Genomic DNA, 26,791 nt, shown 5'->3' with positions numbered 1-26,791 from the left:
AGAATAATTAAATTTAATTACATCAAAATTAAATTAAATTAAATTAAATAAAAAACTAAAGTATATAACGACACACTCCCTCTGGATTTATTATTTGGATATTTAAATTAAATTAAACCGTGTCTTTAATCCTCTTTGTACAGATTTACACAATCATAATATAAATATAAACATAAACATAAATATAAATATAAATGAGTAAGGCGTCTGCGGCTGCGCCTCACCGATGACGGTGAGCATGCCGCTGCTCTTGGACGTCCTGGCGTCGCACTCGTACTCGGCCTCGTCGTCGAACACCGACTTGTGGATGATGAGGATCCTCTGGACGCCCTTCGCCACGATCTCGTACTTCTTCCCTTTACGGATCTCGCCGCCGTCCTTGAACCAGCGAACCTGCGACGACAATAGAAATCGTTCAGTATCGGCCCGTCGTCAGGGCGATCGAGGGTTCGACGCAGAGCCGGATGCTGATTGGTCGGCGGGTCTCACCTTGGCCGACTCGCGGGACACTTCACATTCAAACTTGGCAGATTCTTTCTCTTTGACCTCGACGTCCTGCAGCGGCTTCGTGAACTCCACGTGAGGAGCTGAGGACACAAGTTCATCACATTTAGCCGTGCTTTTACTTTGAAAATCCCAAGAGACTCCAGGTTATTTGTCGTGGAATGAAACGAAATAATTACATTTATTTAATTTATTGTTATAAATTAAACTGAAATAATTAAAACAAGATTCACCAGCTGCAACATTACAATTACATTAAAGTTAAAATGAAATAATTATAAATTAAAGTAAAGTTAAAAATAAAATAGACATAAATAAGAAATAGTTTAAATAAAGATAAATGTGTAAATCACAGTGAAGTTAAAAATAAAGTTTAAATTAAATAATTAGAAATAAAAGTAAAGTTTCAAATAAAATAGTCATAAATAAGAAATTTCAAAATAAAGTTTAAATAAAATAATTTGAAATAAAAGTAAAGTTAAATAGTAAAAAGTAAAATAGTCATAAATAAAATAAAAATATTCAAAATAAAGTTTTAAATAAATTAATAAACGATTAATAAATGAAATTATTAAAAATAAATTAATTTAAATAAACAAAGATAAAATGAATGTATAAATACCAATAAAGTTGAAACTAAAATGATTTATATTAAAATAGTTGTGAATAAAAATAAATAAGATATAGTTAAAAAAAAATTATATATATATAAATAACAATAAAGTTCATTATATTTAGCTGTGCTTTTACTTTGAAAATCTCAAGGGACTCCAGGTTATTTGAGTTAAATCTAAATGCAGCGCTGGAATGAAACTAATTACATTTATTTAATTTATTGTGTAATCATCCAAAAATTATTTAAATTAAAATAGTTAAAAACAGATAAAGTTATTTTTTTAATAAATAACAAAAAAAGTTGATAATTAATTAAATAAAGTTTGAATAAAAACAGTTAAAAACAAAGTTAAAGTGTAAATGAGCGTGTGGTTGAAGTTCGGTCCTTACGCGTGACCTCCAGGAAACAGGAAGTCTTGAACTCCTTGGCGTCGCACGTGTACATCTTTGCGTCGTCCGGCGTGCAGTCGTGGATGATCAGCGCCCTCTTGCGTCCGTCGGCGATCGTGTCGTACTTCTTGGTCTTCCTGATCTCCTGTCCCTCCCTGAACCATCGCACCTCTGCCGTCTCTCTGGACACTTCACACTCCAGCGTGGCGCTCGCTTCCTCCTCCACCGTCTGGTCCTCCAGAGGCTTCGTGAACTCCACCGGCGGCTCTGAACGCACAAACGCACACGTTACAAACTTCCATCAAAGACACAACAACATCTGCTGCTCCGGGTGCGATGCGTTCACTGTCCGCGGTGCGTTCGAGCGCCTCACCTCTGACGATGAGCTGAGCCTGAGTCAGGAAGTCTTTGGAGGTCAGTTTCACTTCGCCGGCCTCCGACAGCTTCACGTCTCTGAGGGTCAGAGCGTGAACTTTACCCGCCACGCGAGTCTTCACCTGCACACACGGACACACACGGACACACACCATCAGTTTCAGAATGGATTTAAACATTAAAGCGTGATTTACGTTCTTATTTCAGGTCGCAAATAACGATAACCGTATTCTCCGCACTATAAGTTGCACCTAAAGACCTTTAAATGTCTCTAAAGCCGACAGTGCGCCTTATAATTATATATATATAATTATCACAACAGGTCTCCAACTACGGTGAGCAGCCGCCGACTCTATTTTATTTAAAATATTCAGTATTTATTTCCAACATTAATGAATAAAATGTCAAAGTTTAGTTCTTTAAACTCACTCACACTTGAGTTTTTTTAGACACTGAGACACTTTTGATCAGTTATTATTATTATTATTATTATTATTTGAATTATTCTAAGACAATTTAAATTTTAAGTGTTTATTCAGTTCATTTATTTAAATTTTTTTATTTGTTTATTTTTTATTTTACTGAATACTGAACATTTTATTTAAAATTTTCAGTATTTATTTACAAGGTTAGTTTGTTGTTCAAACTCACTCACACTTGAGTTTTAGACACGTTTGTTTCAGTTATTTTTATTATTTATTTTTTTTTTTTCATTCTAAGGAAATTACAGTTTTCAGAATTTATTCAGTTCATTAATTTAAATTTTTTAATTTCTTTATAATTTATTTACTGGATATTGAACTTTTTATTTAAATTTTTCAGTATTTATTTCCAACATTAATGAATAAAAAATGAATAATAAAATGTTGTAAAGTTTATAAAACGACATAAATGTGTTGTAAAAAATATATAGAATTTAATTTTATTGTATTCAGTTGTTCTGAGCTCATCACTCACAGTTTAATAACTTTAATTAAAATTATAAATATTCAGCGTGTGTAATTCTGCAGCTGATGCTAACATGCTAATGCTAACCGTGGCTCTGTCTTTATAAGGTGCTGGGGACGGTGGGGGGTCGGGGGTCGGGGGTCGAGGGTCGGGGGTGTGTGATACAGATAACAGCAGCTGTTCTGGCATCTGTGTTTATTTTTAGCTGCAGCAGCGACACCGACACTGTAAAAACATGTGAACTCGCTTCAGATTTGTGTTAAAAAGCAGGAAAAAAACACCCGTCGACGTGTTTTTATATTTTATATTTTCAGTTTCCTGAGTTCAGTTTCTGTTTTTGTCGCAGGAAATGATTTTTTATAGAAATAACTTCTGTTAACACGAGAAACTATGGCACTAAAAATAAGAAAAATGAGAAAAAAGAAACTTAAAATAAGAAAAAATGACAAAAAAGAAACTTAAAATAAGAAAAAATGACAAAAAAGACGCTTAAAACGAGCTGATACGTCGTGTAAACAGGTGAAATAATCTATAAATTCTATAAAAATTGATTAATAAAGTCGTTAATAAACTGACTCACTGGTTGAACAAGTGGATTTATTTTTTACTTCCAAAAACAGATGAAATGAGATTTTCTACAGTGTGTAAACTGGATTATGAGAAATAAAAAATAATAATTTAGAAATTAGAAATTAGAGGTAAATTACTTGGTTTCTGATTTTCAACTACTAAATATAAATGCACGCTGTAAAAGCGTGGATGTTCTCATGTGTCCAGGTCGTCGTTCTCCTCAAAGCAGTTTCAGTCAAAAGCAACTGGACTTGGTTCTTTGTCAGGAAGACGTTTCACCTCTCATCCAAGAGGCTTCATCAGTTCATGTACGCATCTGACCAGGCTGGGACCAGGACCAGGACCAGGACCAGGACCAGGCTGGGACTGGACCAGGACCAGGACCAGGACCAGGACCAGGACCAGGACCAGGCTGGGACTGGTCCAACTATCTGGTGTGGAGATCCAGGTATTTAACCTCTCACAGGCCGATGATGTCACTGGAACCCTTTTGTGCTCCAAGTGCCAACGACCGTCGTTAGAGTGACAGTCGTTGGTGGGAAGTTGGTTTCGACTTCGTCAGTGCTCTATTGAGTCTAAACGACAGTCGTTGGGGTCGCAGGAGGACGTTTGTGAACAGTTGTTCTTTGATCCTCACTAACGAAGTCAAAACCTACTTCCCACCAACGACTGTCACTCTAACGACGCTCGTTGGCACTTGGAGCACAAAGGGTTCCAGTGACATCATCGGCCTTGTGAGAGGTTATATACCTGGATCTCCACACCAGTTAGTTGGACCAGTCCCAGCCTGGTCCTGGTCCTGGTCCTGGTCCTATAAATAACCAAGTCCAGTTACTTTGGACTGAAACTGCTTTGATGCTCACTGTACAAAATCTTTGCGTTAACGTCCGTATGTGTGAAAAACATGTTTTTAGTGTCAAATTATGTTTAAAATTAACACAGAGGAATCAAAAAGATGTTTTAGACCGTTAAGTTTAGTCACTAAAGGAGACGGTTAAGTTAAGTCACTAAAGGAGACGGTTAAGTTTAGACGACTAAAGGAGACGGTTAAGTTAAGACGACTAAAGGAGACGGTTAAGTTAAGACGACTAAAGGTGACGGTTAAGTTTAGACTAAAGGAGACGGTTAAGTTTAGTCTCTAAAGGAGACGGTTAAGTTAAGACGACTAAAGGTGACGGTTAAGTTTAGACTAAAGGAGACGTTTAAGTTTAGTCACTAAAGGTGACGGTTAAGTTAAGTCTCTAAAGGTGACGGTTAAGTTTAGTCACTAAAGGAGACGGTTAAGTTTAGTCTCTAAAGGAGACGGTTAAGTTTAGTCTCTAAAGGAGACGGTTAAGTTTAGTCTCTAAAGGAGACGGTTAAGTTTAGTCACTAAAGGTGACGGTTAAGTTTAGTCACTAAAGGTAACGGTTAAGTTTAGACACTAAAGGTAACGGTTAAGTTTAGACACTAAAGGTGACGGTTAAGTGTGACTCACCCGATCGCTGGCCTCCATCTTCTGACCTCCCAGGAACCACTCCACCTCGATGCCTTCGTACGACAGCTCGCACTCGAAGGTCGCCGTCTCTCCGGCCGTCACCGTCACGTCCTTCAGAGGACGCAGCAGCCCGATGGAGCGAGCTGGAGAAGAAGAAGAAGAAGAAGAAGAAGAAGAAGAAGAAGAAGAAGAAGAAGAAGAGGAAGAGGAGGACATGGTTACACGGACCAGAGTGATCTGAGCTTTTCTCTAAAGTCTGTGAAGCAGCAGAGTCGAGATCGTCCAATCAGAGCGCCGCCTCACTTCAGATAACGTTCACAGCGTCTAAAATAAACTCAGGCCCTGATTGGCTGCAGGCCGACGGAGACACTCGACACTTTCTGCTGCTTACAAAACACCAAAAACACGTCTCAGATGTTTGGAAATGTTTAAATAAAAAGCTTCTTGAGTCTTTAAAATAAAAAATCATGTGTAAAGAGTCGAGAAGCTTTTTATTTAAACATTTCTAAACATCTGAGACGTCTTTTTTTGGCTTTTCAGCTTTAAATCCGTCTGAAGTGTCTTATTCATTAATTTGCATTTTTTTTTAGAAAACACTTCTTTTTCCGGAGTCTATGAGCTTTTTAAAAAATGTTTCATATTAAACTTAATGAGGAAAAAAAGTAAATTATAATATTATATTAATTGTAATATTAGTGTTAATATTATTATAATATATTTATTATATATAAATATTGGAGATAATTTAAAAAATAGTCATTATTTAAAATAATTCAATATATTCTTTTATCATTTAAAATACTTATATATAATTTATACTAATATAATCATAATGTGATATATTATTATTATTATTACAGCTGATGATGATTTCTGCAATTTCTCAACGTGGGATCAATAAAGTATTTATATTTTATTCTATAATATTTAATGTTGCTGGCTTTTTATTTGTGGCAGACTGAGAAATAATAATAAATAAAGTTAATTTGTCTTAAGGTAAATATTTCTTGAACATGTGAATTAAAAAAATCGGTGTTTCTTGAACAAACAGAAGAAATTAATGCATTTATTGTTTTGAAAATCCATTTTTGTCCCGAGTGCAAAGATGTGAGCGAGGAGGTGAAAGGAGGAGGACTCTCACCTTTCACTCTGAGCTGAGCGTTGGATTTGGCGTTGGCCGCGGAGAAGTCGACGCCTCCGGCCATGTCCTTACGCACGTTATAGAGGATCAGCATGTGTTTGGTTCCTTCTTCCTTAATTTCAATATCCTGAAAAACAACGTTCATTTTAAGAACATGAGGATTAGCAGCAAGGTGTTACGTTTAGTTCACACGAGGCGAGGTGGGCGAAGTGTCTCGCCGAAGGACACAACGACCATGACACAAGTAGGGCAGGGCGGGGATAGAACCGCCGACCCTTCGGACAATGGCCGACTCGCTCTACCAACTGAGCCACAGTTGTACCTAAACATTGTATTTAACCCTATGAAACCATTTGTATCATATTTGCTACGCTAGTTTCTAAGAACAGTATCAATACTTTCCTTAAAAACCTGTTGTATACGACCTGATACCTGTACTCTGCCCTCTAGTGGATTATCATACCAGTGCAGTCAGTGGAGGGGCTTTTTTTGACCTTTTCAAAATGGCTGCTGTCATCAGGTTTCCACCATGAGAAACCCGTCAGAGATGCAAGCGCTGCACCGGCAATCACTTCTAACATGTCCACTGTGAGAAGTGTAAGGTGCTTTTTCGCCTGAACAAGGACCGGAAATGTTTTTGTGCCGACCACAACATGGAATAAAAAGGCTATAAAAAGTTTAATGAAAACAAAACAAGGAGAAAAACTACCTGAAATTTTCTATATTGTCAAAATGTTACGGGCAAAATCTGTTTTTGTATCTAAAATTAACATAAGTTGTGAACAAAAAGTTGCCAAAACAACCCCATGTATCAAATATGATAATATATATATATATATATATATATATATATATATATATATATATCATAAACAAAAAGGATGTGGGGAAAAAGAAAATTGGGATATTGTTTGAGGGTATAATAAACATTTCAGTCCCAAAAAATTTGAATTTTCGGACTATTTTTTCATGGGTCGGGCATTAAAGGGTAAAGCTCAGTACGTGAGTAAACAGAGGCGTCTGAACTATTTCGTCTTTGTGCTTGTAATAGTTTGTATATGAAAGCACGCTCACAGGAGACTGATGCAGAGCTTCTCCCTTCAGTTTCCAGTTTCCGTGGACGTCCTCTTCTGAAATTTCCGTCTCAAACTTGGCTGTTTCTGTCTCTGTCACCTCAACGCTGTACAGCGGACGAACAACCTTGATGTCGCGCTCTGCAGGGGAGGAAGACCAGGATAAAGAAGACATTAGTGATCGGAGTGACTCGACTCGACCGGTCATGTAACACATGAATTTCCTCTTGTGGCACAACAAAGACACTCGGCTGAAAGTCTTACTTGTCTGAAATAACAGTGTGTTTCCTTCGGTACTACTACGCCTACATTTTCTTGAATTGAATTGTCTTTATTGTCATTGTACCAGTACAACAACATTAACAGTACAATCCCTTAAAGTGCAGAAATAATTTAACATTAAAAGCATCAAAAAGAAAAGGCTAGACCTTTAAAAGACACATTTAAAACAACAAGCTTAGACACAAACACTCACACTCGCACACACACATACACTAACACCGTAGCAGCTTAAGGAGACAAAAACAAAAAACAGTACATTGCAGAGACCCTGAGCATCATGTACCATCATAGGTAAAGGTGTTAAGGACTGTTATGGCTTTTGGATAAAAACTGTTCTTAAGTCTATTAGTCCGAGCATTCAGAGACCTGAAATGTCATAATTCAAAGTGTTGGTGACCTTGGTCGGACGAATCCTTTAGAATGTTTTCCTGTTGTAAAATATGGCATACCTCAGGGCTTTGTTCTTGGTCCTCTTCTCTTATCTATTTAAATTAAGTTTGCAGAAACTTTTGTCTTTTATTGACTCAAAAACAATGTATTTCGATATGAAGAAACCTTAGTCGATATGCAGATGATACTCTGCTTTAAATGGCAGATGGTCACAAGAGTATTTAGACATTTAAGGCTGTGAAAACCGAATAGATCTATTTACCTTCAATGTTGAGGATGGCTGTGGTTTTATCTGAGCCACAGTCGCAGGTGTACTCTCCAATGTTGGCCTTCTCCGCCTTCCTGACTGTCAAGATGCGCTTCTTGCCATCGGTGCTGATGGCGATGTTCTTGGTGGGAGTGATAACCTTTCCGTCCTTGAACCATTTGACGTCGCAAACGGCTTTGCTCAGTTCACAGACCAGCTTCACCTCGTCCTTTTCCACGGCCGTGTAGTTCTGCAGCTTGGTGGTGAAATACAGATCGCCCTCTGCGGAGAAACAAGACATTTGCATGTTAAAATCCGGGATGATGTGTTAGAGAACTATCTTTAAATAACACTGGTTGTATCCTGGAGTTAACACTTTAGGTACTTTCAACCTCAGGGACTTCCCAGAAAAGGACTAAACCTTTTAATTCAGCCTTGGAGTTGAGTGTTTCCATCTAAACAAACGTATGAATAATAACAAAACACGTGACACAAGCTACTGAAAAGTGACACTGACCGATGACGGTGAGCATGGCAGTCATGGTCTTGTCCATGGCCTCCACTTTGATCATGGACGTGTCGTCAATAGTGACCTCCTTGAAGGCCAGAGTGTGGATCTTTCCGTGATCCGCCATGTGGACCACCTTGCTAGGATGCAGGCGGACATCGTTCTTGTACCAGACCACAGAGATCTTGTCATGGGAGAGTTCAACGCTGAACTCGGCTGTTTCACGCTCCTTCACTGTCACATCTTTAATTGGTTTGACAAACTCCAGGCGAATACCTGCCACGAAAAAACAAAACACAGTCATACATCTGAAATACAGAATATATTCCAAAAAGAAGAGTTAGCCTGAAATTAAAGACTCAAAAAAAGCCAAATGTTTTGTTAATATTTGCTTCTATAGTGTCTATCGTGGCTGCAGCATAAAGCACAACAGGCATGTGTTTCTCAGTTAATAAAAAATATATATGTATAAATATCAATTCTGAAAAAACAAAGGTATTGGTGTACAACACAAAAAGTCAGATACAAACCCCAGATTTGGTTAAAACAACCAAATGTCATTTAAAAGCCTTTAAAAAAACTTTAAATTCAGGTAAAAACACTAAAATCCAGATATAAACTAAGCAATTTAAAACAAGAATATCAAGGAAAGACACAACCTACAAGCGGGTAACCCCCAAATGTTGGGTATAAAAAAATACAAAGCGGTACACTTGGCAAAAACATTCAAATTTAGACACAAACCCAGTACTTTGGGAAATAAAATGAATTCAACGCCAAAACTAGAAAGTTCAAGACACAACATGAACATTTGGGGGTAGATTTGGGGGTAATTTGGGGTGGATGCTGCAAGACTTATTCAATTCAATTCAATTCAAAAAAATGTATTTGTCCCCGGGGGGCAATTCAGGGCACACAGAGCAGCAAATAACGACAGTGCAATTATACAAAAACATTTGAACCTAACACAAGAATAAAGTGTAACTTAGATAATGTTGCTTTCGTCAACGAAAATGATGACGAAATATAACTTTGTCAACAAACCTCTATCACGTGACGAAAACTAGACGAGACGAAACAAAAATGCTGGGCATGTGACGATGACTAAGGCTAAATATATAATGCAATTTCGTTGACGAATAAAAACGAGACAAAACAACGTTATTTCGTCTCATTTAGTCACGTTATTATTATTATTATTTTGAAGTTTCGTGCGTGTGTGTGTGTGTGGCTGACTAACATGTGTGTGTGTATTTGTTTGAGAGAGTGTAAAGTGTGTTTTTAGTTCCTACCTGACCGCTCACTCTAAGTGCACTAAACTTCCCCTTGTTGGCCAAATACTTTCACTAGTTTTGTATTTCACAGAGAAAATCACACTGAACTGAATTTGACATCAACATAAATTGGATTACTTATTCTAGACCTGTACCTGCTGTAAACTAAAGATATCTGCGTGTAAAATAAAGATATTTGCATGTAAACTAAAGATATCTGCATGTAAAATAAAGATATCTGCATGTAAACTAAAGATATCTGCATGTAAACTAAAGATATCTGCATGTAAAATAAAGATATTTGCATGTAAACTAAAGATATCTGCATGTAAAATAAAGATATCTGCATGTAAAATAAAGATATCTGCATGTAAACTAAAGATATCTGCATGTAAAATAAAGATATCTGCATGTAAACTAAAGATATCTGCATGTTAACTAAAGATATCTGCATGTAAACTAAAGATATGTGCATGTTAACTAAAGATATCTGCATGTAAACCAAAGATATCTGCATGTAAAATAAAGATATCTGCATGTTAACTAAAGATATCTGCATGTAAACTAAAGATATCTGCATGTTAACTAAAGATATCTGCATGTAAACCAAAGATATCTGCATGTAAACTAAAGATATCTGCATGTAAACTAAAGATATCTGCATGTAAACTAAAGATATCTGCATGTAAACTAAAGATATCTGCATGTAAACTAAAGATATCTGCATGTAAACTAAAGATATCTGCATGTTAACTAAAGATATCTGCATGTAAACCAAAGATATCTGCATGTAAACCAAAGATATCTGCATGTTAACTAAAGATATCTGAGTGGGTTTGGCTCAAAGGAAATGTTGGTTTCGTCAATACTACTAGGTACTTTTATCATATTGATTAAATATAATTGCATCAATAAAAAGAGACTAATATACAATTTTTCGTCGACTAAAACTAGACTAAAAGTACAACAAGCCGCAAAAAACGACACTAGACTTACACACCTTAAATGTGAAAACTAGTTAATTTATCATCCTAAAATCTGTGCATTCAAAAGAAATGTGAGCTAATGAGTTTAATGTATTTTGACTTGGATTAAAAGAAATGAACGAAACAACAGCTTTTTAAAAAAAACTAAAATAAAGCCCTGACTTACCCTGTAAGACGAGTTTGCCAGTCGTCCGCTTGTCCTCGGCCTCAAACATGTACTTCGCCTCGTCGTCGTAGGCGGCCGATCGGATCACCAGTACGTACATTTGTCCTTCCTGGATCATCTCGTACTTGTCGTCGCTCTGCAGTTCCTGGGAACCTTTGAGCCAGCGGAAACTCTTTGGAGCTCTGGACAACTCAAGCTCGAACCTCGCCTCGTCCTTCTCGTACACCTGAACGTCCGTCAACGACGTGAGGAAGTTAAGAGGAAGTTCTGAAGGGAAGAGACACACAGGTTTGTTTTTACTTGGATGCTCTATGGAGGTCAAGTCAAGCTCGTTGGGCCCTGAGACTGTTAAAGAAATACTCAACGGTGCTGCAAACTCCAGAGGATTAAAACTCTACAGCTCAGAGGATTTGTTGTTTACAGTTTAAATCTGTTTGAAGTACCAGGTCAGAGCTGGTTTAAAATACCGTATTTTCCGCACTATTAGGCGCACCTTTCAATGAATGTCTTATTTTGAAACTTTTTTCATATATAAGGTGCACCGCATTATAAGGCGCATAGAACAGACGCTACAGTCGAGGCTGGGGTTACGTTAAGGACCGCCTCTATATTCATTGATGTTAAGTTGGCGTGCTAGCGCTGTTGCCTTCAGTGGAACAGTGATTGTACGGACACTTCTACTTGCTGCTCTCTGTTCAACAACCCACTGTTGGAGTTTGTCCTCCAGCTGCAGCCGTCTCGCTCTGTTCCCTCTGAAACTCTGTTTAGTCTTCTTTACTCGGCGCAGGTCGTCTTGTTGCTTCCTCCACTTCGGCACCATTGATTGATTCATGTTCAACTCTCTGGCTGCTGCTCTGTTCCCGTGTTCTACTGCGTGACTAATGGCCTTGAGTGTAAACTCTGCGTCGTAAGCGTGTCTCTTAACAGGAGCCATTTTGGGCTCTTTACACAAACACACACATGGAAATGAAACGGCACGCTTCACACAGTCATATATCTCAACATGCACCGCGCGTTACTTCTTCTACGGGGGAAAATAGAGTCGGCGGCTGCTCACCGTGGTTGCGAGACCTGTTGAGGCTCAATATTGGTCCATATATAAGGAGCACCGGATTATAAGGCACACTGTCGGCTTTTGAGACATTTGAAGGTTTTTAGGTGCGGAAAATACGGTAGTCTGAACTTGTGAAGCTTGTTGGTAAAACAAAGTAAGTAAACACTGCCTGAGAAGAAGTCTTTAAGGGAATAATGACCCGGGGTTTCATTTAATTTGAGCTGAGCTGCTAATTGTGAACTGTCTTATTTCATAATGTACTTTTATGATAAATAAAAACAATTCCTGTGACACGTCTTGCTGGACTGACAGAAGAAGCTGCTGTTGGTTTACCTTTGACCTTCAGGTTAGCAGAGCACTTGGCGTTGGCGGCGGTGTACGCCACCTCGCCGGTCATGGGGACTTTACAGTTGTACAGGATCAGTGTGTGTTTGCCGCCCTCCTCGATGATGTCAACATCCTGTCAAATAACGTTACAAACCGTCTTCAATAACTCGAAAGAGATCGATCACGATAATAAAAACAAATACACAAATGTCTGTTCTGTCACGTAGAGGTCGAGGTGCTCACAGAAGAAGGACTGAGGACTTCTCCGTTAAGTTTCCACTGGCCGTGGACGTCGTCCTCAGAGATCTCCACCTCGAAACGAGCCGTCTCTCCGTCAAACAGCTCCACGCCATAAATCGGCCGAACAACCTTGATGTCACGAGCTGGTGGTGCAACATTAGCATTAAATAATGTAAATATAAAGTGGTTCTCGTGCTGCTGTGTGTTGATTAGGTCAGATAAACAGATTCAGAAGAACATTATACAATCGTTTCATCGTGTGTACCTTCGATGTCGATGTTGGCTGAAGTCTTGTCTGTTCCACAGTCACATACATATTTTCCTTTATCGCTCTGCTCCACTTTCTTCAGGACCAGAGACCTGCGAGTGCCCTCCGACTTCAACACCACCATCTTGGAGGCGATGATCTCCTTCTCGCTGCGATACCAAACGACGGGGACGTCTTTGCTAAGTTCACAGTCCAGAGTCACCTCCTCTTTCTCTGTGGCCGTGTAATCCTGCAGCTTCACCACGAAGACGGCGTCGCCCTCTGGAACAGAACAGAGACGATGAGTCAGTTCGGTTTTGTATCGTTGCATGCGACTGGGAAGTTCCTCCAAGAAATGCCAAGAAAAAAGAGTTAAAGTTGCACAAAACTGATAACTGGTGGATTTACACTTCAGATTTTATATTTCAAAGGAAACAAACTGGACAAACTATAAAGATTAAAGCAAAATAACCGAAGAGCGATCCTTTTCGTCAAAGTTGAGAGTTCACTGTTTAAAGCAGGGCTGTCAAACTCAGGCCCGTGGGCCAAATCTTGCCCGCGGTGTAATTATATATGGCCCGCAAGATCATATCAAGGTCTATGAGCGCTGGCCCGTGAGTATAAAGCACATACACGTCTACTTTTCTCTTTACAAACATGAGCATCCATGCTACCAGTCTCTGCAGACAACCTTAATCCACCCCTCCCCCAAAAGAGAAGGGAAAACATGCACATTTGCAGTCTTTATTATTATTTTTATTAAGTAAATATTGAGTTTGGCCCTTAACTTTGTCCAAGTTTTTAAATTTAGCCCACTGTGAATTGGAGTTTGACGCCCCTTGTTTAAAGAAATCTATTGCCCTCTATCATCATTAATTTCAAGTATTACATTTATCTTTGACGTGCTTGTAATAGCCTACGTAAATGAAAACAAAACACACTAATGCACATTTAATTAAATCAATACAATAACATGTTTTTAAAGATATTACTGCCCAATGTGTCCGACACGTCGCGCAGCCCTAAAACAACAGTCAGTGAGAGAAAAGAGGAAGAAGGAAGTGTGTTGTTACCTATGACAGTCAGTTTTGCCATGGTGTAAATTCCTTTGGCCTCTGCCTTTATCTGGCAAGTATCATCTAGAGTCACCGTCCTCATTTCTAGAGTGTGTTTCTTTCCTTCCACATGTGTGAGCACCGTTCGGCTCACGTGGAGTTTCACTTCATTTCGGTACCATACAACCGGCACGTTCTCGTGCGACAGCTCGAACTCAAATCGAGCCGTTTTACCTTCTTTCACTGTTTGGTCCTGAAGCTGCTGCACAAATTTGAGCCTCATGCCTGCAATACATGAGGTCATTGCACACACAGAGACACAGAGACACAGGGGGGTTTGTTGCCATCGGACACTTTAAAGCCACAGACATCAAATGACAACCAAGAGGAAACAACAAGAAGCAGTTCTGTCGCTGGCCACTTACCTTCCACAGTCAGCTGAGCGGACGATTTCAGGCCCAACACTTCGACAGTGTACTCGGCCTCATCGTCAAACTCACAGCTGTTTATGATCAGCATGTGTTTATTTCCATCATCGATTATTTCATATTTAGGGCTCTGAGTGATGATCTCCACCCCCCTGAACCACATCACTTTAGACACCTCCTTGGTGACGGTGCATTCAAACTTAGCCTGTTTCTTTTCAGGCACAGAAACGTCCTTCAGCGGGTCAACAAAGCCCATTTCGATCTCTGGGAGGTGCAAATAATTGCGCAGTTATTCATAAAAGCAAAAAACACGGCCGTCACTTCGCTTACCGTAGTCCTTCTGAAAGTCTTTCAGTTCTTTTTTGGGACCGACAAAAACGCAGCAGACAACAAAAACACAAAGTACGGTTCACTCGTGGCAGATTTGTACCTTTGACGGTGAGCATAGCGCTGGTGTTGGCGTTCAGCGCCTGGTACGACACTTCACCGGCCTGATCCAGCTGGACGTTTTTCAGTGTCAGGAAACGTTTCCTGCCTTCAACTCTAATGTCGCAGGTCTGAAAAACAAAGGACAAATACTTGAGTTTAAGGACCAAAACCAAAACATTTTACCTTTAGTTGACACTTTTTTAGCTGAGTCGGTAAAACCAGTCAATTCTGAGATCGGGTGTTTTTAAAAAGTCTTACCGGAGACCTCATCAACACCTGTCCCCTCAGTTTCCATTCACCGACTACATCATCTTCAGATATTTCCGTGTCAAAGTGGGCTTCCTCCTTCTCGACCACCTCCACGTTGGACAGAGGCTTCAGGATCTCAGCCTCACGCTCTGAAACGTCACACAGAGGGAGTTAACAGGAGATACAGAGCGAATTATGACAAATTTTACCTTATTGGACGCATGGTTTTCCCAACGTCGATTTGTAAACGTTACACCGACCTCCAAGTGTGAGTTTGGCTGAGTATCTGCGATCCTCCACCTCGATGGTATAGTCTGAGACGTCATCAGGCTGGCAGTTGTTGATGGTGAGCGTCATGTTCTGTCCCTCTTTGTTGATCTCAATCTTGTCAGAAGGAGTAATCTCATTCTCTCCTTTGAACCACTTCCAGTTGGGAGTGTCCTTGAACAGCTCACATTTGAACGTGGCCTTGGCCTTCGGTTTCACATGCTGGTCTCTCAGAGGCTTTGTCAGCCAGTCTTTGATGATTTCTGAGGACGAAGAGTTCAAATATTTTAAAACAAAGTTAAAACAGTTTGTTGGTCGTCTACGAAACAACAGAGTTAATCAGCGCAAGCTTAAAATTGGTGATATGTTTAAACCATGTCAGAATTAGACGGACTGGGACAAAGATATCTGTGGTCTAAAGGTTTTAAATCTTTCCTAAATGTAAAGGAAAGTCTTTTAACTCACTGCAACTGTTTGCTAAAATGTTGCTTTGTCAACCAGAACATTAGCACATGTAAAAATTAGTGTTTAGCTTGATCTGGTGCAATAAACGTATTGATATTGTTGTGGAAATGGATTCTTCAACAAAGATCAACAAACACGATCAGCTTTTTCTCTGTGGTTTATTTTGGCAAAGCATTTTCCTCTGCAGACAAAACAACACCTACATCAGCCTTCTAGATCACTAAGATCCTCTGAGGCCAATCTGTTAGTGGTTCGCAGAGTAAACTCAAATCAAGGGAAAGCGTCTTTCAGTTATTATACAACAAACAGCTGCAATAAACTTCCTTTCACCCACTCTGACCACTTTTAAATCTAGACTGAAAACTTTTATGTTCACCTCAGCTTTCTGCTAAACCTTTGCACTTCTAACGTCCGCACTGTTTTGAGTATTGTCTATGTTTTTATTCTCTTTGTCTTCCTGTAAAGCATTTGAATTCATGACATGTTGTGCTGTGAAGCACTTTGAGTCTGCCTTGTGTATGAAAAGTGCGTTACAAATAAAGCTGCCTTGCCTTTGCCTTGCCTAACAAAAATGGCAGTTCATCTCTACAACCTTCAGCTGACTGCTTACCAATCACTTTGACGTTGGTTGTTGTCACAACGTCCTCCTGTCCGTCCACCGCGCACGTGTAGGCGCCAGCGTCTTCCTCAGTTGCGTTCTGGATGGTCACAGCGTGCTGCATACCAATGATATTAATGGCCACTTTTCCTGCCTTGTTCTTGAGGAGGGAGCCGTTACGCCTCCAGATCACATCCCTCTCTTTGTTCAACTCACAGGTCAGATACATGGGCTGACTCTTCATACATGATGTCTCTGGTTCCAGTTCTTTCACCCATTTAACAGGCAGCTCTGCACGTAGAGGTAAAAGCATTTAAAAAATAGTATTTTGCACAACAACAAAGGCTGGTTATCATTCAGTGTATTCCTTGTTTCTGCCAATACCATACCTGAGTTTGAGTACTGCCAACATAAAGCTTGTTTTTTTCAGTCAACAAAATAAATCAAACTTTTCAAATGCATTTCTTTCTTAATGTTGTGACAATGTTCATGCTGAATAAAAAAAACCAACATCAAATTACCTTCAACCACAAGCTTGGCTGTGCATGTTATTTCCTTGCCGGCGTTCTTGCCCACACAGGTGTATTCACCAGTGTCTGAGAGCTGAACATCAATAATGTGCAACTTGCGATCTTTGCCGTCAGCTGTGAATTTGTGTTTTGGGCCCTCACGGAGGTTGCTGCCATCTTTCATCCATGTAGTAATGGCAGTGGAGGGTGAGATCTCACACTCAAACACAGCAGACGAGCCGATAGACTCGGCTTCCTGCAGCACAATGTCCTGAATCTTCTTGATGAACTTCAGGGGGACGGCTTTGAGCTTGAATCCTCCGAAGGGATCCTCTGGTGGTGACGGGCCTTTTCCACCGGGCCTCAGGCCACGGCCCCTTCCACCATCACCAGGAGATGGGGTTTGTCTCGCTGCAACGTAACATGTAAAAACTCATGAAGTTAGTTTAGAATATGATAGCGAGTGAAGAATCAGACATTGGGATGTTTTAAAGATCTGGTGCCTACCGTGAATTAGACGTCATTCCGTCAAAATTATCTCACATTTAAAAAGAAATGTTAGGCCAACAGCTTAAGAATTTAATATTCTGTTAAGACTTAAAGCATGCAGTGTCACTCTTTATGAGCACTAAACAACAAACCACACATACAACACGCAAAGAGAGAAAGATGTAGCTACTCCAGCAACTGTGAAGCTGATGACACAAGACAACAGACAGACTACCTACCTACGACTAATATCGATATGCTGACATAAGCCAAAAGAAGTGCTCATATTGACTGTTCTCAGTCTAGAAACATTTTGTGATACTTCGACCTGAGTTTCGGTACTGATACCAACACAATCTGTCGTCCGAGTTTAAAGAATGTTAGTTCTCAAAAGCAGCAGTACAAGAACTTTGCCTGAATAGCAAAAAGATTACAAATAGTTTGGTACTTGACAGATTTTGATGCTCAGTGCTACATACAGATTTATGTTGGTACCAAAGAGCGATACTCAGCCCTACTTCTGATCACCACAAAATGTTTGAGCCAAGATTAAAAGCACCAGACAAGGACAAGACAAGAAAGCAACTTAAACATTAAAGCAACTGTGCCTTCAGTCATTTTGTAGCACAAAGAGCAAACTGTTACACATGAGCTCTAATTTCATTGAATTCCTACCCCCAAGTCCTCTGCCTCTGCCCTTTGGTGCCTCCTCTGTTGGTTTTCCATCTGGACAAGAAACAGTAACATGATTTTTGAGTGTTTCTGTTTGAGATTGCTGCTGTTCACATAGATATTTCAGAAGAAACCAAGATACAAACACATAGGATTGTCCACATCCACATGAGAACAATGGTAGGACATGACAAAGATGAAGAGAATGAAGATGGAGGGATGATGAATAATGAGACATGACGATCAAAGGGACAAACATGGATGGAAGACAATACAGGAAACAAGAAGTTGTTGTGAATGACATGAACACGGGTGGGGACGAACACTTCATGATTGATGTTGATGTCACGTACAATGGACATGAGAACGTCTCAATGGAAAGACATATGAATGAATACATGGGCTCTGGATGAACAAATGGTTGTGGTTGGATGTGATGAGGATTAGATGACGCTTTTGAGATGGATGAGGTTCCAGAGTCATCAGATGAGGAGTTGGTCAGCCTTCATCTCACCTCGTTTGCCTCCAGGCATGCCTGGAGTCTCCAACGCCCCATCCACACCTTCACCTTCCCAGTCATCCGAGGGAACCAGCTCCCAGCCCCAGGCCTCCTCTTCATCCTCAACTTCCATTTCTTCAGCCTCCTCTTCGAAAACCTCCTCCTCTGGCTGGGTGGGCACCTTCTTCATCTGCACAGCTCCAGGAGAAACCTCTTTCACAAGGGGGATCCGCGCTTTATCAGGCTTCTCTGGTTGAGGGGCCTCCTCTGGTGACGGCTTCTTCGGGACCTTTTTGAGTGTTACAGCTTCAACAGAGTCTTTGGGTGAAACGGGTTTGGGAATCCGTTTGACTTTTTCCGCACTTGGCTTCTTCTCAATGGGGACACGCTCCAGTTCTTTAGGTTTCGGCTCAACTTTTGGTGATGGCGTCTTTCTTAGCTCAACCTTCTTCAGTTGTTCAATAGGTTTGAGGGGTTTTTCTTCTTCTACTTTGTCTTTACCCACGCGAGGCGAAGGAGTCTTTTTAAGTTCAATACCTTTCTTTAAGATATCGGTTTGCTTTTGAGGGATCTCTTTCTCTGGCATTGCTTCTTTCTTTCCTGGTGGACTGGGCTTCTTGGGTGGAACGACTGGCTCCACCTTCTCCTGAGGTTTCTCATCCTCTTTTTTAGGTGTCGCAGTCTTTTCAACTTTCCTAAGCTGCTGTTCTTTCGGCTCTTTAGGAGTTTCATCTCTAGGAGTTCGACTGCGTGTCTTTGTGTCGAAAGGCTTTGTTTTCTCCTCCTCAGATGCTTTTTCTGGCTTTTCTTCAGGCTCGGCGACTTTGGTAAAAGGCTTCAACGCGACCTGCTCTTGCTCTTTATCTGGTGTGGAAATGATTTTAGGTTTTCCGCGAAGCTTGTCGGCAGCTGCAGGTTCCTCATCTTTGGGTACCTTATCAACCTTTTGCCTCTGCAGGATCTCCTTCTGGTCTTTGCTGACGTCGGGAGTTACTTCTGGTCTCGCCAAGGGAACATCTTCGTCTTTTCTGTGTTTTATAGCAGCGCTTGGTTGATCTCTCTGTGGTGTCTCAACTCTCTTAAATGGAGTGCGTTCAAAATCTGTCTTTGCCTCACCCTCTTTCTTAGCTTTTGCTGGTTCAGCTCCCTCGGGTTTCCCAGGTTTTTCAAATGGTTTCAGTGTCAACACTTCTTGCTCTTCCTCTTCCTTTGGCAATTTCTTTATTTTCTTCTTAGTCAAATCTGGCTCAGGTTCTTCACCTTTCGGCTCTTTAGGGGTTCTTATCCATCTCGATTTCTCATCTTCTGCCTCAAGCTTTTCAGGTTCCTCCATATAACCCAGTTCAGATGACTCTTCAGCTGCGGTGAAGACTCGTTCAGTTCTTCCAAGTGTTATTAAATCTCGATCCTCTCTATCGCGAAGTTTCTGAACTGACAGTTCAGCATCATAATGCCTTGTCACTTCAACTTTATGAGTTATGACTTCCTTTTCAGGCTCTGTGGGCTTAGTTGGCACCTTTTTTAGTTTGATCTTTTGCAGCCCTTCTTCTGGTGTCCCTGATTTTTCAAATGGTTTTAGTTTGGCTGAGTCTTTCTGCTCATCTGCCTTTGGAAGTTTAGTTATTTTCTTCTTATCTACCTTTGGCAACTCAGGTTCTTCCTCTTTTTGTGGTTTTGGCGTTCTTGTCCATCCGGCTTTCTCTGTTTTCTGTACAACTTCAACCTTTTCAGCTTCCTCAAAATAGCCCAACTGAGTCGTCTTCTCCTCTGCAGTAAAGACTCGTTCAGTTCTTCCAAGTGTTATAATATCTCGATCTTCTCTGTCATGAAGTCCATGAACCATTAGTTCTAGATCTTGATGCCTCGACACTTCTGCTTTATGAGTTACGACTTCCTTCTCAGGCTCTGGAGGTTTCACTGGAACCTTCTTCAGCTGAATGACCTCTGGTTCTGGTTCCTTCTCTTTGGGTAATCTGGTGAACTTGCTCTTCAGTTTAGGTGATTCAGGGGTTTTTGCCTCATGAACTGGGATCTTACCCTTTTGCTTAAGAGATGGCACTGTGGTTGAGGCAGTAAATAGACCGTTTATCACATACACATAGAGACGTACGGGAAACTCAACATTTCATCTGACACTTTTACAACACAGGACTAACACACTTAAACACGTAAGTGAAAAACAAGAGATATATTTGCTGTTCATGAGAGAATAACTAACAAACAACACATATTCAATTTCACTGCCCTTTCAAAATAAAGAAGTTGATATTTGGTATACCTTTAGTTGGTCCAGGTGCTGAAACTGGTTCCTTGTCTGCAAGAATTTAAAGAAGATCAATAGAAGTATACACAATGCAAACAAAAGAAGATTAATTACTTTTTGAGACAGACACAGGTTAAGAAAGTGTGGCATGCATTCTTTTTTCTTTTCCAGAAGAGTTTACATGTAAAGTCAGATATAAATGCAATTACTTTTTTGTAATTGCATATATACCAAGTTACAATAAAGTAACTCCAGATGCACCAAGAGATGTTTTAAAATAAAGCATTTTGATGGTTATATGGCCAATTGATTTTCAGTTTATACGAACATCAGACCAACAGACTTAGACAGCATTACACATTGGATGCATTTCTTAAATCAAAGCTCATATTGCTTTGTATGAAGACTGAAGAAACCCTTCAAAGCGGGAGACAAACAGAAGAGAACAACATGAAAGAAGACACTTTACCTTCAGGAGGAGAGATTTCCTCTGATACAGGAGAGGGTTCAGCCTTTGCGACTGGTGGAGAGGGTTTCTTCACCACCGGTGCAACTTGAGCTACAAGAATGCCAACTTGATTAAACCACTGGCAAAGATCAAGCAACTGACAGATACTTAAACATACACAATTAAAGAATTGAGACCAACATATTTCTTTGAGGCAGGACAGACAGAAAGTTAAACAAAATACATGACAAACAGAAGAAACTACCTGCAGGAAGAACGATCTTTTCTGCTGGAAGCAATGGTGTTGGTTGAGATGGTTTCTTTTCCTCTGTAGGAGATACTTAGAAGTACAAGATACCAAAGGTCATGGCCAAGGGATGTTACAGAAGATAGGAAAGCGACAAGACATTAAAACAGACAGGGGACATATTAGAGATGTGAAGAGTGATAACAAGTACACATGGATAAAATTGGTAACAAAAACCAGACAACATGGAGGATTTTCATCTTAAAAAACACATTACAACAAAAGTACCACAAAACAAAGTGAAGAAAGTACCTGCAGAAGGAGCAACTTTGGTTGCAGAAGCAGCAGGAGCTGCAGGCTTTGGTGCTGGTGCAGATGGTTTCTTCTCCTCTGGACGAGACACTTTAAAATACAAGATGCCAAGATCACGACCAAGACAACAACATGGTCAAGTAAGACAGACAGTTGCACTGAAGCAATGCAAGATAAGGCTGAAGACACAGAAGACAGCAAGTGAAAGGACAATTGACAAAAGAGAAAATCATAAGGATACCTTTTGATCACCCAGCCAAGAAAACAAACAGACAGACATTTAGTTTACAACAACATACAAGTCCAAGTGAAGAAACTACCTGCAGGAGGAGCAACTTTCTCTGCAGGGGCAGGAGGTGGTGAAGGCTTTGCTACTGGTGGAGAGGGTTTCTTCTCTGGGGGAGATACTTTGGGGATACAAGAGGCCAAGGTCACGACCAAGAAAGCAAAACATTTGGTGAAAACACTTGGAAACATGAAAGCATGAAGACAAGTGAGCCAATAATCACAACACAGACAAACAAATGGACAAAAAGAAAAACAACATGGCTGACTCTTCATGAGCAAGCAAAGATGAGGAAAGTACAAACTGAACTACCTGCAGGAGGAGCAACTTTCTCTGCAGGAGCAGGAGGAGGTGGTGAAGGCTTTGGTGCAGGTGCAGATGGTTTTCTCTCCTCTGGAGGAGACACTTTAAAATACAAGATTCCAAGATCATGACCGAGACAACAATACGGTCAATCAAGAGTCATTAACGACAAAAGATGATTTAGACACGAATAACTCCAAACAGCAGAAACAAGTAGAAGAAGTGACAACAATGTGAGAGTTGACGAAGGAGAAACAAAAATGAAAGATGTTAATAGACCAAGAAAGGTTCCTTAGTACACGGTGTACCTTTTAGAGTAGTGACATAAAAAAGATGTTACAAAGACGACGGACAAAGATAGCTTATTGTAACGATTAGTGTAAGATGTGATTTTTTTCCTTGTTATTCAAAAGTGCAGTAAATGTGAGATGTTAATCTCTTCAAAGAGGGGTTGATCTTAGGACGATCACGAGCCTAGGCGGCTCAAATAAGAAAGAATACCTTTCTGAAGATTTTGTCGTTCACTCTCCTGTGTTCCCTTCTTTGCTTTATTGTCACCTTCTCTTGTTGGTGGAGGTTTAGGTGCAGGGGTTCTCGCTTCTTCAGAAGACTCCACCTCAGGGGTGATTATCTTTTGTACCAGAGAAGCAGGTTTCTTGGAAGAAAGAGTTTCTTCTTCTGGGGGAAGAGGTTTCTTCTGTGGAGGAGCTTGAGGTTTTTTAATTGGAGCAACCTTGACTTTGGTGGTAGGTTTCTTGGGGGGAGTCACTTCTTCAGGAGCAATAACATCTACGGGAAGTTTAGGTGAGGTCTTCTTTGTGGGCAGAACAGTTTCTTCTAGCGGTGAAATTTCTTCCTCAAGACAGACTATTTTCTCAGGTGTTGGAACTGGAGGGGACACTTCCCTACTTGCTGGTATGGATCTTGTTGTTGGGATAAGTTCTTCTTCAAAGGACACTTCTGCTGACACGGGAATTGGTTTCTCCAGAGGTTCAATGTCTTCAAGATACATTTTTCTTGCAGCTTTGGGAGTTTTCACGATTTCTTCCCTTGGAGACATCATCTTTTTAGGGATTGTTACCTCTTTTTTGGGAGGAACTGCTACCATAGGATAAGAAAGAGTAGATTTGGGAAGAATTTGGGGTGAGTCTTGTTCAGGTGTCTCCTGCATGGATCTTTCAGATGTAACTTCTTCCACTTCAATAGATTCAGCTTGCTTGAAAAGAGTGACTTCTTTGGGACCTCTAGGCTTCTTTGGTGCAGTGATTTCTTTAGATGTAGACGAGATTTGAGGTTTAACACGCTCCTCCATCTCTTCTTCAATGTCTTCATGATGTACAGATACAAATGATTCAGTAACTTCTTTCTGCTCAGTATAAGTTGAAGCAATCTCAGCTTTCACAAGTTTCTTTTCTTGAGCTGTTTTCTTATAGGCCAGTACCTCTTCTTGGGATTTGAATTCAATGTCAGGAGGAGGAACTTCTCTCTTCAAAGGACGAGTCATTTTAGGTGGAGGTGTGACATCTCTTTTTGATGGAAGGTCATCTTCCTTTAGAGGTGGAGGGACAGACCTCACTGCTTTGTCCTCTAGGAAGTATTTATCATAAGGTTCAGTGTCCTCCAGTTGTTCAGCCTCATCTTCTTTGGATGCTAACTCAATGTCCTCTAAGGGCTCATTATCTTCAACCTCCTGACCTTCATGGTACCATGTAGAAACTCCAACCTCTTCCTTTGCAAGAACCATATGTGTGATCTCCCTTTTCAAAGAGTTTTCTTCTCTAACAGTTGATTCCCTGACCTCGTACGTCCTGACTTCCTCTTCCTTGTGTTTGACTTCTTCTGCCTGAGAAATCCTCTCTCCACAATCCCTCTTCAGAGATGACTCCCTTGTGTCTTCAAGCACTACTGTTGTTTGCTTAAGATCAGTCTTCAGGGGAACTGGAGTTATTTTTAAGATATCACCCAAGATTGAAGATATGCACCATGGAGCGGTGGCCAAGAGGAAAACACAAGACAAAAACCATCAAGACACAGAGTTCAGTGTGGCATATATTCTACTGTGAGCCTCATTTACAACTAAACAGTAAGTATTATGAATTACTACCTCTCTGCTGTGGAGTTTCTTTAGACTGGACTAATGATTTTCCAGAAGGAATAACCTCATCTGGTTTCAAGGAAAAATAAATACAATTAGTCAAACTACAAGAAAGTGATAGAGGACTTACTCAAAAGTACCTGAGAAACATCTGTAAGTTTAAGCATACCTTTGATGGGTGTACCCGCCTCCCACTTTGTTTTAGCTAGTGCTGTTGTTTCTTGTGGTATCTCTCTCTGTTTAACTGTTTTGGTAATTGATAATGATATAGCAAACAGTCAACACACATAACAGCACAGACATCAGGACAGAACATTTGAAGAATTAGCTTAATAGCTCAGAATAAAATATAAAAACTGTGAGTTAAAAGATCGAGATGAGTAAGGATTAGTTAAAGAGGTTCAGACTTATCTACCTTGTTGCTGAGGCTTTTTAGCCTGAAGAATTTGCTTTGGTGTTTCCAAATCTTGTAGTGGTGTTGGTGCCAGGGGGCGCAGCACTGGTTCCTCTTTTACTAATTTTGGAGCCTCTGGAATTTTCTCCACCTCTACGGGTGGTGCAGTTACCATTTTGCGTGCCACTGGAGCCTTCTTTGGTTCTTCAGGAGCCATCTTTGGTGTTTCTGGAATCTTCTTAGGGGCTTCGGGAACGCTCTTTCTTTCTTCCACAACCTTTTTTGGCTCTTCTGCAACCTTCTTTGGTGCTTCGGGAACCATCTTTGGTTTTTCCACAGCCTTTTTGGGTTCTTCTGGATACGTCTTTGGTTCTTCTGGAACCTTCTTTGGTGCTTCGGGAACCATCTTTGGTGCTTCGGGAACCAGCTTTGGTTTTTCCACAGCCTTTTTCGGTTCTTCTTGATACCTCTTTGGTTCTTCTGGAACCTTCTTCGGTGCCTCGGGAACCATCTTTGGTTTTTCCACAGCCCTTTTAATTTCTTCTGGATACATCTTTGGTTCTTCTGGAACCTTCTTTGGTGCTTCGGGAACCATCTTTGGTTCTTCGGGAACCAGCTTTGGTTTTTCCACAGCCTTTTTCGGTTCTTCTTGATACCTCTTTGGTTCTTCTGGAACCTTCTTGGGTTCTTCTGGTACCCTCTTTGGTGTTTCTTGAACCTTCTTTGGTAGCTCCGTAACCTTCTTTGTTTCTTCCAGAACCTTCTCAGGTTTTTCTGGAACCTTCTTTGGTTCCTCTGGTTTTATTTCAAAGACAGACCTTGGTGCTTCTGGTTCAGGTTTACCAGCAAGCAGATGTGGTTTTCTGGAAACTTCAGAAGTCTTCGGTTCTGAGACAACTTTGAAGAACATTTATGCATAAGATGATTATCTCGTTAACCATAATTTGACAAGAAAACCCAAAGTGCAAGTCACACTCTAACGAGTGCTTAGCATGCTCAAAGATATTCAAAAAAGGTGTTTCGGAAAGCTACTTTCCATGTGATACTTAAGAGCAGTTCAACTTATAAAACTAAACAAACTTAAAACATGAGAAACAACACAAACAGAAAACAGAACAGTAAAACAAAGAAACCTATTAAGAGCATCTTTGCCCTACCTTTAGTTGGAACAGCTTCAGCCTTGGGTGGAGTAACCTTTGGTGCAGATGGTTGAACTACAGGTTCCTCTTGTCTGGGTACATCTTGCACTTAAGAGAACATTATGTATTGTTTAAGCTACAGGAAATGACCAAGACTGACATGGTATCAAAGATTACACTCTTAACGAGTGCATTGAAGTCTGAAAGAAGATATGAGAGGAAGGACAACTGAAGATTTGAAGTAAACGATCAATACCTTTAGGTGGAAGACGTTCTGGTGTGGAGGGAGTGACCTTGGCTGCAGTTGGCTGAACTACAGGTTCTTTAGGCTTTGGTCGTTCTGGTGCTTTAAAGAACATTACACAGTGTAAAAGTTCAGTAACCTACGGGAAACCACTACGGGTTCAACATTACGGTCCACTCTAACGAGTGTTAATACAGAAACGCATAATAAGAGAACATAAAACAAATAACAGACTGGTTTGTCTTACAGAAAGCCAATCACATGACAACACATAGCAAAGAGTTCAAAGCTGGAAGCAGAATCCGTCTTTCAGTACCTTTTGGTAAACTATCTTCAGGCTTTGGTGGAGTTATCTTTGCGGCGATTGGCTCAACTACGACTTCCTCTGGTTTGGCTACAGCGGGCACTTTGAAGAACATTAAAAGATTTTCCATTTTAACTCTACATTTATCAAAAGGTTATTGTGGGAACAAGGTGTGAGCTTCATTATTAATACTCTACAGCTATGACATTAGCGTTAGTTTGTTGAGGAACAAGTATATTAAACAATGTTCATTTTAAAGAGGTTAGCAGTGAAGAACATCTT

The 26,791-nt window shown here is 40.3% G+C and overlaps 1 protein-coding gene across 26 annotated transcripts in view; it reads right to left on the bottom strand.

Moving 5' to 3' along the window:
- The window catches only part of ttn.1 (titin, tandem duplicate 1), a 188,754-nt gene that overhangs the window by 95,341 nt on the left and 66,622 nt on the right, over positions 1-26,791 (bottom strand). For 13 of the 26 annotated variants that reach the window (XM_083921679.1, XM_083921699.1, XM_083921700.1 and 10 more), the window contains 31 exons: positions 26,522-26,611; positions 26,218-26,307; positions 25,980-26,069; positions 24,844-25,719; positions 22,343-22,435; positions 22,065-22,151; positions 21,745-21,834; positions 21,451-21,525; positions 21,207-21,296; positions 20,753-20,788; positions 17,979-18,029; positions 16,827-17,225; positions 16,318-16,596; positions 15,236-15,505; positions 14,985-15,124; positions 14,728-14,854; positions 14,295-14,561; positions 13,888-14,154; positions 12,833-13,096; positions 12,571-12,710; positions 12,334-12,460; positions 10,947-11,213; positions 8,530-8,796; positions 8,028-8,294; positions 7,095-7,234; positions 6,021-6,147; positions 4,880-5,022; positions 1,883-2,006; positions 1,510-1,776; positions 490-587; positions 225-393 (listed from right to left, as the gene is read on the bottom strand). In XM_083921679.1, the coding sequence (XP_083777805.1) occupies positions 225-393; positions 490-587; positions 1,510-1,776; positions 1,883-2,006; positions 4,880-5,022; positions 6,021-6,147; positions 7,095-7,234; positions 8,028-8,294; positions 8,530-8,796; positions 10,947-11,213; positions 12,334-12,460; positions 12,571-12,710; positions 12,833-13,096; positions 13,888-14,154; positions 14,295-14,561; positions 14,728-14,854; positions 14,985-15,124; positions 15,236-15,505; positions 16,318-16,596; positions 16,827-17,225; positions 17,979-18,029; positions 20,753-20,788; positions 21,207-21,296; positions 21,451-21,525; positions 21,745-21,834; positions 22,065-22,151; positions 22,343-22,435; positions 24,844-25,719; positions 25,980-26,069; positions 26,218-26,307; positions 26,522-26,611 (5,817 nt within the window). The remainder of the gene's footprint in view (positions 1-224; positions 394-489; positions 588-1,509; positions 1,777-1,882; positions 2,007-4,879; positions 5,023-6,020; positions 6,148-7,094; positions 7,235-8,027; positions 8,295-8,529; positions 8,797-10,946; positions 11,214-12,333; positions 12,461-12,570; positions 12,711-12,832; positions 13,097-13,887; positions 14,155-14,294; positions 14,562-14,727; positions 14,855-14,984; positions 15,125-15,235; positions 15,506-16,317; positions 16,597-16,826; positions 17,226-17,978; positions 18,030-20,752; positions 20,789-21,206; positions 21,297-21,450; positions 21,526-21,744; positions 21,835-22,064; positions 22,152-22,342; positions 22,436-24,843; positions 25,720-25,979; positions 26,070-26,217; positions 26,308-26,521; positions 26,612-26,791) is intronic. The other 13 variants (XM_083921701.1, XM_083921696.1, XM_083921697.1 and 10 more) reach the window with 8 other exon arrangements.

This window comes from Echiichthys vipera (assembly GCF_963691815.1).
Source record: "Echiichthys vipera genome assembly, chromosome: 10".
Lineage (NCBI taxonomy): Eukaryota > Metazoa > Chordata > Actinopteri > Perciformes > Trachinidae > Echiichthys > Echiichthys vipera.
This window is presented reverse-complemented; position numbering and strand designations above follow the sequence as displayed.